Source organism: Anolis sagrei, chromosome 4 (genome assembly GCF_037176765.1).
Source record: "Anolis sagrei isolate rAnoSag1 chromosome 4, rAnoSag1.mat, whole genome shotgun sequence".
Taxonomy (NCBI): Eukaryota; Metazoa; Chordata; class Lepidosauria; order Squamata; family Dactyloidae; genus Anolis; species Anolis sagrei.
Window position 1 is genome coordinate 104,646,237 of NC_090024.1, and position 12,113 is coordinate 104,658,349.

Below are 12,113 nucleotides of genomic sequence, written 5' to 3' on the forward strand. Positions count from 1 at the left end.
ATCTAATTTCACAATGGGCATGTACCAGAAGTGTGTATGTATTTGAAGAAACCCAATAAACCCATGCTGGAATGAGTCCATATATGATGAAAGTCTCCATATGTATGAAAGCACTTTCCTTTTCCATAGCAAACATCTGTAAAGTCCAATTTTGCATAAGAAAGATAAATGCAGGTAATAAATTTGTGTATTCATATGTTAAGTTCTCTCTCACTCTCTCTCTTTGGCATTTCTAGCTTTACAGTTTTCACCCTTTTGCTTGCTTTGCTCACATGTCTGTCTTTATCTTTCTTTTTGTCATGTGCTGCTTGGATGCTGAACAGCCGATTATAATTTTCATGTTTATTACATTAGACCTCAAGGATTGTCCAAAAGTAGTAAGAGATAAAGGTTCCCTCATAAGAAGCAGCAGCTATTCCCGTTAACTGACACTTTATCCCTTCAGTGCAAATTCCTGCAGATAAAAAGTAGGGCATACAAATCTAAACACTAAATGCTATCTTGCTATCTTCTTATTTTCCCGGCTCCTAAGCAAAACTAGATATGTATGCATTAGGTGTAATACACAGTTTGAAAATCTGAGGAAATGCAAGTTCCCTAGTGAGTCAATGTAGTGAATTTTTAAAGTAATTTATTTCAGTGGTAGGAATTTAGTTCCTGATCTTTTTATTCTTTCTGGTGCTGATAAATTAAACCAGACCTTTAAAAAAAACTTTAGTGACTGAGTAAATTTTTCACTGTAAACTAAACTTTTAAATTACGAATGCCTCATTTCATTTCCATATCTGATTTTTCCCTGCAGAATTCAGAGCCACGGCATTATGGTGTCATTGTCCGCTTATTTTTGTTTTTTTCTACTCTGGTCTTTGCTGGTCTCTGGAGGTATGAAGAGTGGGTGGAATGAAAGTGTTGAAGATTTCTGCTAGAAAAACTCAAACAGGCCTCTCAGAGCAGAACAAACACCAATGCAATACATGTATAAACATTTTAATGAGTGCCAGTTAGCCCCTTGTATAATATATTCCACTCCTTCATTATGCATATGTATTCATTGAGTCTACTTTGTAATGGTTTTACAAATACCTTGTGTTTCAGTTAGTACAATCACCAAAGTATAAGTGCATCACAAAGTATGTGATTCCTTGGGTGTGTCCACACTACATGATTGTAGTGTTTGATACTCCTTTAACTACCATGGTTCTGTTCTATGGATTTCTGATCTGGGGAAGGACAAAGACCACTCAGGTAGAAAGCTCTAGTTGGCAAAATTAAGGAGCGCAGCAGAGAATTCTTGATACCTCATCAAATTGCAGAATCCCATAGGACAATCAAAGGCAAATAAAGTGGGCCCAAGCTTTTATAGCTGTTCACATTTGTGCTGAAATAGATTATTATGTTCTTTAAATAATGAAACTGAGTATATAAAAACTGCTCATAATCCAGGCTAGCCAATTTCACTATCTCAGTGACTAAAAAGACTACTGCAGACTAAATAGGACCTTCTTTCCCCCTTTCCCCTTGATTAAGTATATGCTGTAATCAAGTCATTTCTGGATGTGGGTTACTGCTCTGACAGCAAAATATGGGACAGAATCATAGAACTGTAGAGATGGAAGAAACCACAAGGATAGAACTGTAGAGATGGAAGAAACCACAATTTACAGTTACCCCATTGCACAATCAAATACTTCCCACCACTCTACAAAAATAATTTTTAAGTTCCAACCAAGGATATTGGTAGAAGTTAGATATCAGATGTTTTTCCCTAACAGATAATACGATTTAGGTTTTGGTCCTCAGTAGTGTTTTATCTCATTGTAATGGCTTTCTAGAAAACATATAATAATAATAATAATAATAATAATAATAATAATAATACACCAGACATCATGATTGTGGGAAAAAAGTTCGGATTATTGATGTTGCCATACCAGGTGACAGCCAAATTGATGAAAACAACAGGAAAAACTCAGACATTATCAAGACCTCAAAATCAAACAGCAACTTCTTGTACCATCAAGCCATTTCCAACCTATGGCAACCCTATCTTTGGGTTTTCTTGACAAGATTTGTTCAGAAGATGATAGAGTGTGGCTTGCCCATAGTCTCCCAGAGGTTTTCGTGGGAAATGGGAATCCAAACACTGATCTCCAAAGTCAGAGTCCAGAACTCAAACCATTACACCATGCTGGTTCCTGAAACTGTCATACTTTGGGACACGACTGACTAGAAAAGACAATAATTCTTGGTAAGGTTGAAAACAGCAGGAAAAGATAAAAACCACATTCCTGATGGATAGACTCAATCGCGGAAGCTGTAGCCCTGCATTTGCAAGACTTGAGCAGCGCTACTGATGATAGGGTGACTTGAAGGTCTCTCATTCATTGGTTGTCAAAAGTCAAAGTTGACATGAGGGTAGTCAACAATAAAAATGACAAAAGAATTTTCCCCATGATTATAATCTGTGGTGGGGTAAGGAGCCTCATAAAAAGGAGCACTGAAGTTATAAAGGATGTAACTTTACGGATGAAGTCCTTTGTGTCACATTAATAAACTGTTCTGCATAAAATAGACTAATCTCTGTCCAGCTCTCATCGAGATGAGAAGGTTTCCTCTGCAAAGTACAGTTTCAACTGCAGGTGAAATCTAATGAAATTTAGCACTTTTTCTTACTATGCAAAGTTTATTGAATAGTCTATTGACCGCATCAACATTAAAAACAAAAACAGAAACGTGGACAAACAGACAACAATCACCATCCCAAGACCCCCACAACAGCGAACCAACACACATTCAAACCTGATTAGGTTAAAAGATAACTAAAAATATCATCATTAAAATGTCAAGATAAAATTTCATACCACTTTTTCTTACTAAAAAATACTGCTTCTCGTAATATCATTCCAAGTACTACCAGGCCACCTAAAATATGAGTATGGCATGGAGAATGGTTTTAACCTAGATTTCAACTTGCACTATCCATCCTTACAGCTATTTAATTGACCCTGCTTTTTGAAAACAGAGACATTCCATTAAACAAATTCAACAATTCAGAATTCAGGATCATAAATATATACCATGCTTGACACCGCATAATTAGAGGAGAGGAAGGAGGCAATCGAGAAAGAACATGAGAGTGTGGTACTCTCTCAACACAACAACAAGGGCCCTTGTTATCTGCTGGGTTTTAGCTTTAGAAAATACACATACATCGTGGATACCAACATTCATGGATGCTCAAGTCCCATTGTATACAGTGGTGTAGTACAATGGCGTCTCTTGTACAAAATCATAAAAACAATATTTGTCTCTTGTTTTTAATATTTTTAATCAGTGGTTGTTTGGATCTGTGGATATGAAGAACCAGCTGTATTTTTTCTTCTCTTTCTCTCTCCTCCCCAGATAGAAAATAAAGCCTTGATTTGAATTAGCATATGCATTAGTACTGACTTTGGAAAAATTAATGACTTGAATTGGGATAAGCATCATCCCCTCTCTGATCCCTAGTGTTTTGTTTCTGAAAGAACTGAAGCTAATCTTAAAGGCCTGTTGCTAAGAATTGCCTTTGTGCTTCTAACACAATTTAAGATTATTTCTCAAGGGTCCTACATCAGTCTTCTCACTTCACTAATCTCTATTCTTGGCCTGGTATCTCAACTGGCTTAAATTTAAGATGTTGTGGTTTGGGTGAAAGTGTACTGTTGTGGGAAAGATATATACCATACATATGATCCTGAAGAAAAAGTTGGCACATCACGTTTCAGGGACTTGTCTTTATTTAAGGGAGAGTCTCTACATATTCCTTGGATCATCTCTGGTGTTACGCAACCTGCTTCAGGAATAATATTAAAGCTTGCACTTCTAGAAACTGATGTGAACATCTTGGAAAGGGGAAATTTCTGTTCATTTTTAAAGGAACTGTTTTTTCTAATAGAAATTTGGGTGACTGAAAAGAAAATTTATTAATTTCTTTGGCAACAACTCAGTGTTTAAAGAGAAGGTTTTCTGTATTGTCGAAGGCTTTCATTGCCGGAATCACTGGGTTGTTGTAGGTTTTTCAGGTTGTTTGGCCATGTTCTAGAAGCATTCTCTCCTGACGTTTCGCCTACATCTGTGGCAAGCAATCTCTGAGGATGCTTGCCACAGAAGCAGGTGAAACATCAGGAGCGAATGCTTCTAGAACATGGACATACAACCTGAAAAAACCTACAACAACAAAGAAAGTTTTCTGACTTGAACATACAAAATTCTGTACAAAATGAGAAAATGATAATACCTGTGCATAGTATAAATGGAGAGTGGGAATCATTTTGTTCATGGGAACTCCATTGCCCTCCCAACACTTTTAGTATTCTTTTTCTGCCAAAAATATCTTTTGACTGAACCTGCGCTCCAGAAGGTGTCAACTTTGTTAAACAACCTGATAAAAGCAAAAACCTCTTCCCTCTCCAATAGTTTCAAAAGTGGCCAGTAGTAATATGATTGTCAGTTTTGGTCACCAAGCAGTAGTCATGATGTGGCAGCTGAGGTCCTTTGGAGCTCTGAAGCCCTCCCCCTAACATCTGGTTTAGGCCTTCAGATTCCAGAGCGCATTTGTTTATTCTGTAGATACATATTCAAATCAAATCTGGGATGTATTTGCATCACATTGCTTGTAATTATAATATCCTATTGAAGAATTCAGTATTTTCAATGAGGAGTTAAATCCAGATATGCCATTGATGTAGAGATAAAGATATGTTGTTGGATTACCGTATATACTCGAGTATAAGCCATCCCAAGTATACGCTGAGGCACATAATTTTACCCCCCAAAAAAAGAAAACCTGGGAAAATGTATTGATTCGAATGAGTATAAGCCAAGGGTGGGAAATGCAGGAGCTACTGGTAAATTTAAAAAAAATAAAAAGAGGTATCAATAAACTTGAGGCATCAATAGGTTAAATGTTTTTTTTTAAATTTACATAAAACTGGGAGATAAGACTGTCCAACTCTGATTAAATCATTATTTTAACCTTCTTCAATGTAAATGTGCTTACGTATCCTTCTAATAATAATACAGTAAAATAATAATAGAGTAAAATAATGTAAATGTAATAATAATAATAATAATAATAATAAATAGAATAAAATAATAAATGTAATAAAATAATAACATAATAAAAGAATAAATAACTTTGACTTAAGTATAAGCCGAGGAGGCTTACAAAAAAGGGCTGAAAAACCCAGCTTATACTCAAATATATACAGTACTCCTTTTTCTATCCCAATAATATATGCTATTCCTTTTCTTACAAAATCTATGGTTTCCATTTTTATCCCCTCCCCCTCCCATACTGCGGGAATTCTTGTAAAGGACAGAATGTCTCCTACCTGTAACTCCCCCCCCCCCCCCAGTCTCCAATGGTTAACACTTTTGAAGATCGTAGAAGCTATAGCCTTTTATGATCCTTCTGCTTCCTTTGCAACATTAGAAGTGAGGAAGCCAAATGAGGAGGATTGTGGGGAGTTTAGCTTTCTATTGCTCAGTGATCCGTGCTTGTCTCTTTTTCCCACATGCAATGTTAGGATCATGTGGATGGGGATGATGAACAGGGATTATGGAGGCTGTGGCCTTTGAAAATCCTCTCTTGGTTACCCACCACTCATTCAACCCCTGTATAGAGGATGGGTGGGGAGAGGAGGTGGAGTGTGGAGTATATTTCTTAATGCCTGGGTTCTGATAGCTGGCTCCTGACAAGGCAGATGTCATTGTCTTGCACCCACTATTAGAAGAAAGCTCACAGTGTTCCTCACTAGGTTTCTCCTCTGCTCTCCTATCAGCCACTGGCTGTATTAGAAGGGCAGTTGATAGATTCAAGGCCTGCAGGCAAGTTTCACCTATCTGAGGACTAGGGAGAAAGAAAATGAGAAATGAGCTTAAGGTGATTCTCCTTGTCCAAATTTTCAGACACTCTAGAAGCTATTTTTTCACTTTTTTCATTAATGTATCACCTGTAGATGATACATTAATGGCATAGCTAAATCATGAAGGTTTCATATCTAAACCATGAAGGAATGTAACATTTACCTCTGTGGAGGTAATGTGCATACACTATTCAGCAATTTTCCCCATATCTTCAAAGTTTAGGCTGGGGTAGAAAAAAATATAGCAATCTCTAAGGTATTTTTGAGCCCCAAGGACTCCTCCCATGGTTCGTTTTTAATGCCCTCCAGTGGATTTGTTTGAATGAAATTCAACTATATTTCTTCCTTGATCTATTATAGATCCAGAAGAGGCATTCTTCCCTTAGAGCAAATGGTACAGATGTTTACTTCCTGATCTCTTCTTGTGGAAAAAAGATGGGGGGGGGGGGGGCTAAAACATCTTGGGGCAGCCAAGAAATGTTATGAAATAGCTCCCTCAACCCCTTGATGGTTTTGGGGGGCAAGACCTTCAAAGTTTTTTCAGGGAACCTCATGAAACTGAATGGCAACAGCTGTTTACTAGACGTGGTTAGGTCCAGTTGGAATCTTCATTATTCGGAATAAAGTTGGAAAAATTACCTTTTTGAAGCAATTTTGACGTTTTTAAGAAAACCCGGAAGCCCCTTTGCCCTTCCGAAGCTTTTTCGCCATTGTTGTTACGACTCATGAAGTGAGTTGGAAATGATTCATTGATTCAGCCCCCCCCCCCCCCCGCTTCTGGTCCCTGGCCTCTGCTCAAGCCAGAGAAGAGTTATAAAGGAAGAAGCATGAATTTGCTCCGCTTCTGTCTCAAGCCAGAAAAGCCAGCCAGTTTTAAACCCAGAGTAGGGAGTTATAAACAGGAAAAGCATGTATTTGTGAATTTCCTCTGCTTGCTTTTACCCCACTCCTGGAGTAAAACAACTACTTTCAAAGTAAAGACCACGCAATGAAACAGGAAATAACACTTTCAAACTATTAATGAAAGGATTCGGAAGTCTCGAAAGGCTGGAAAAGTTTTTAACTTTTTTTTTCTGTGAAAATCAGAATTGACTTTAGAATCAAACCATCGGCGCCCCTTACATCCAAAATGAGTTTTGAACCATTTTTTTTGTCAAACAAGCCTACTGTTTACACTTACACAGAAAATGAAAGAAAAATGCTTAAATGTGTTTACTAATATTTTCTGCTTTTAAGAGTGCAGTGCTTCACTCAGGCCTTGAGTTTCTTTTGGTCTGCAAGTATTTGTAGGCTCTCCTAATAAACCAAACCTCTATAATTCTTTCCCTCGGATGTCCTATTATCATATTTTTCTCAAGAGATATAAAAAAAACTTGTGTGTTTTCTGAGGTATGCACATGTATGTGCTCTTTCAACTTTGCCAATGACTTGAACACAGATTTGTCCCCTAAGGCACTCCAGAACTGTTTCTCAAAGGAATTTTATCCAAAAGCATATGGATATTAAAATGCATGCCATGATCACTCTTCTAGTTCTAAATGACTTCTAAGGGCCCTTCCAGACAGTCCCTGTACCCCAGGATTAAATCCCAGGTTTTCTGCTTTAAACTGGATTATATGCATCTGCATTGCCAGATAATCTGGGATAAACAGAAAACCTAGGATCGGATTTTGGGATATAGGGCCTGTCTGGAAGGGCCCTTAGGCCCCTTCCACACAGCTGAATAAAATCCCACATCGTCTTTGAACTGGAATATATAGCCCTGTGGACTCGAATAACCCTGTTCATAGAAGATATTGTGGGATTTTCTGTCTTGATATTCTGGGTCATATGGTTGGGTGGAAGTGTCCTGAGTAATATGAAGGTAACCTACATGCATTAATCAAATTAATACTCCTATGCTCCCCTTAGACTCAGTGGCATCACTAGCGGGGTGTCAACTGTGTGAACAGGAATGCGTAACGTCAGAAGAAGTGGCATCCACATGACTGCTTATAAATTATTTTAAGAACCTTTTGAGCCTTTTCAAAGAGCATGTGTAAAATATAGTGCCATATAATAAAATTTGCAACAAAGATATATGTTATGCCCTTGGTTTATAATATTTGTTTTGAAACAAGGTTATTCTAAGAAAGTTCTGATTTAATTAAGATCTTTTCCTTTTTTCGGCAGGGTAATGATGTCCGAATTATCGTTGGGCAATTCAATGAAGAAATGGCAGCAAAAGTATTCTGCTGTGTAAGTACAAAAAGAAAGAAGCAAAATGAGAGAGTGGAGAAATAAAGATAAATTTAAATGCTGTTAAACCATTAATTGTTCATTTAACGTGTTAGTAAATAATAGCAAATTAGGGAAACATGAGCAGAATACTGATCCTGTGGCTTAAACTAAGTATAAAGTACAAAAGCCATTATACTGATTGCACTGAATTGAGTAAATTATATTTTGGTTTTTTTTCTTTAAATGATCCAGAACTGGGAAAAAATTATATTTTTGAAACTTAATTTCAACACCAGTTATGTTTCTTGGATTTGTAGATGAGAAAAAAAATTCCAGAGTGTGAAGTGATCCAGTGGTAGATTGATATCTGTTTATTAGAATCAACTTGAAAAGTGTAGGAAAAAACCTTAAAATTGAATGCTTTGGTAATGAAGGTGGAATGAAATGGAAAGAGTGGGGATAGATTTTTATACCCCACCCCAAAAGCAGTTCAATGGTCTCCTCTCCTGCCACGGTTTTCTTTAAAACTAACCACATCTACGTGCTAAGTGAAATAACTGGGTGAAGAAACCTCATATAAGTACACAAAAACATTTTAAAAATTGAGATGATTTGAAGGCATCTTGAAAAATACATGGGATAATTATTTTTCAACAGTTTCCATCTTGTGATGATTTTTGTTTTACTGGTGAAACGTAAATCTAACACCCATCAGTTCTAATTAGCTGCAATCAGCAGGTTTAGTGGGTACATCTTTTAATGAGATTGTGTGTCTCTTTAGAGAATAAATGGAATGAACAAAAGAGTCATCTGAATAAATTACTGAATACTTTTATCATAAAGTGAGTGTCAAATAGTAGCTGTAAAATGTTTAATTTGGGCTTTTCTCTTTTTTTATTTGAATAGATCTGCTTTTTGCTCATCTGTTCTGCAAATCTTTCTTTTACATGGAAGCTTAATAGAACTTTGTTTCCACCCAAGCACAGGGTTGAACAAAAGTGACGCAAATTGAGGTGTCATAGTGGAGAAAACCAAGAGTATTAATTAGCTTGGTTGATCTGCATGTTTGTGCCTCTGTTTGTAGTCCATTATTATTATTATTACTAGCAGTCCCCTGCCATGCGTTGCTGTGGCCCAGTCTGGTGATATGGAAAATAAAGTAAATAGAAAGTGCTGGTTTCTAATATATGTAATGTCTTTATGCTTGTGGGTAAACAGTATTTCTTGATGTTTCTTTGTCAGTGTTGATGTGGAGAGTGTCTGGTTTGCCTACTTGGGAACATGCAACATATAATTGTCCTTCTTTAGGGGTCCCTTTCAAATCTATAATACTTTATCTGTGTGTGTGTGAATCACAACTATCTATCTATATCTATGGCTGGATGGCTCTCTGTCAGGAAGGCTTTGATTACATTTTCTTGCCCTGGTGAAGGGAGTTGGACTGGATGGCCTTAAGTATTTTCTGTTGTTCATGGGGGTTCTGTGTGGGAAGTTTGCCCTGATTCTGTCATTCGTGGTGTTCATTCAGTCTTTGATTGTAGGTGAACTATAAATCCCAGTAACTACAACTCCCAAGTGCCAAGGTCTATTTCCCCCAAACTCCATCTGTGTTCATATTTGGGCATATGGAATATTCGTTCAAAGTTTGGCCCAGATCCATCATTATTTGAGTCCACGGGACTCTCTGGACATAGGTGAACTACAACTCCCAAACTCAAGGTCAATGCCCACCAAACGCTGGTAGTATTTTCTGTTGGTCATGGGGGGCCTGTGTGCCAAGTTTAGTTCAATTCCATCATTGGTGGAGTTCAGAATTCTCTTTGATTGTAGGTGAACTGTAAATCCCAAGAACTACAACTCCCAAATGACAAAATCATATTTTTTTTTTGAGTGATGGTCACTCCTTGTGTAGTGAGATGTTTTGTTGCCAAATTTGGTGTGATTTCGTTCATTGGTTCTTTTATTTTTAAGGTACTCATTATGCACAGAGCATTTTTTATATATATAGATTATTATTATTATTATTATTATTATTATTATTATTATTGCCTCTGAGACAAGAGGAGGAGGAGGAGGAATAATCCAGCATCAAACAAACAGCTCTGTTTTTTTGTTATTTCTTCAATTTACCTTGCCTTGGAGAAAGAAGGAAGGAGGAGGGAAGATTCACCCTCCCTTTCTTCTTTCTCCAAAGGCAAGGCAGTTTCCAAAAACCTGAAATGGAGTTCTTTGGAGGAAGGAGAGAAAATCCGAGCTCCAGAGACCTCAATTTCATCATTTTTAAATTGCCTTAAGACCATGAAGGAAGGGAAGAAGGAAGGAAGGAAGGAAGGAAGGAAGGAAGGAAGGAAGGAAGGAAGGAAGGAAGGAAGGAAGGAAGGAAGGATCAGCCCCAAATGACTCTGAAAATAGTCTGTGAGGAACACAAAAATACCAATTTTGCCACCCCAGAAATGGGGGTGCAACTATTACATAGGGGAAACTATTATGCAGTAGTATCTTAGCCTGAAACCTTTCTCCACCCATCATCCATGTGCTATCATCAGTGTAGCGTCATTGCTGCAGGGCTCTTGCACAAACATCCTTCCACTAGAAAACCATTTAATCCAATATCATCCTGATAGGAACAGAATACAGACATGCCTCTACCCTCACTAAGTTTTATGCTTGTGTGGGAAACAGCTTGGAAGTCTTGACACTCCGTTTTAGGCACCCTAATTGAAGAAAGGTGGAATATAAGTGTACTAACCTTTCAGGAAGTGAACACCTCTGTTTATGTTGGAAGCAGTTGGAGTGCTGCAGGCATGAGGAAGAGCAAGCACAGTTAGAAATAAATGGCCAGTGTGTTAGAGCACACTGGGTGAGATTTTATGAGGAACACACTCCAATACTCTTCATGTGAAAAAGGGAAGGAGAAATGCAAAACTGCTAACTTCTTTGTTCTTTTTCTAATATACCAATATTATTATTTTCCCCTTTTAGCTAATTTATAGCAGCTGTGGTCTAATGTTTGCCTCTACATCAGGCCTATCAATGTGTAGATTGTGTTTGTATTCAGTGGACGGTACCTTGTATATTTTATTATGTGAATAATAAAAGATATGAGCTGTCATAATTAAAATGAGTTTTTCCTTTTATATTTCCTTTTCAGATACAACTGTTTTTTTTAGATTGAAAGAATGAGTGCTTAACGTATGTAAGATCACTAAACCTGAACATAATAATTTTGAATGGCTAGTTTGTACCAATAATATTATCTCTTTCTTTCCATTGTAGGCGTTTAATGCACAGATGTATGGCCCTAAGTACCAGTGGATCATTCCTGGGTGGTATCAGACCTTCTGGTGGGAAAAAGCTATTCCAAAGCTTAATTCATCTAACTGTCACACTACAAATATTCTTAGTGCCATGGAAGGCTACATTGGAGTGGATTTTGAACCTCTAAGCTCCAAACAGATAAAGACCATTTCAGGAAGGGTAAGTTAATTTAATGTCTACCCCCTTTTTAAAAATTAAGCCTAAGATTATTTTGCATGTATCAACTGTATCATTCATAGAATCATAGAGTTGGAAGAGACCTCTTGGGCCATCCAGTCCAACCCCAGCCAAGAAGCAGGACAATCGCATTCAAAGCACCTCTGATAGATGGCCATCCAGCCTCTGTTTAAAAACCTCCAAACAAGGATCCTCCACCACACTCCGGGGCAGAGAGTTCCACTGCTGAACAGCTCTCACATTTAGGAAGTTCTTCCTACTGTTCAGGTGGAATCTCCTTTACTGTAGTTTGAAGGCATTGTTCCACATCCTAGTCTCCCTATGACTTCCTCTCACATATTTATGCATGGCCCCCAACATGTCTCAGCCTTCTCTTCTGCAGGCTAAACATGCCCAGTTCTTTAAGCTGCTTCTCATAGGGCTTATTCTCCAGACCCTTGATCATTTTGGTCTCTCTCCTCTTGACACATTCCAACCTGTCAACATTTCCCA

The 12,113-nt window shown here is 37.6% G+C and overlaps 1 protein-coding gene across 2 annotated transcripts in view; it reads left to right on the forward strand.

Moving 5' to 3' along the window:
• Window positions 1-12,113, forward strand: part of GABBR2 (gamma-aminobutyric acid type B receptor subunit 2) — a 418,186-nt gene that overhangs the window by 136,729 nt on the left and 269,344 nt on the right. For both annotated transcript variants that reach the window (XM_060774637.2, XM_060774638.2), the window contains exons 5-6: window positions 8,079-8,144; window positions 11,403-11,603. In XM_060774637.2, the coding sequence (XP_060630620.2) occupies window positions 8,079-8,144; window positions 11,403-11,603 (267 nt within the window). The remainder of the gene's footprint in view (window positions 1-8,078; window positions 8,145-11,402; window positions 11,604-12,113) is intronic.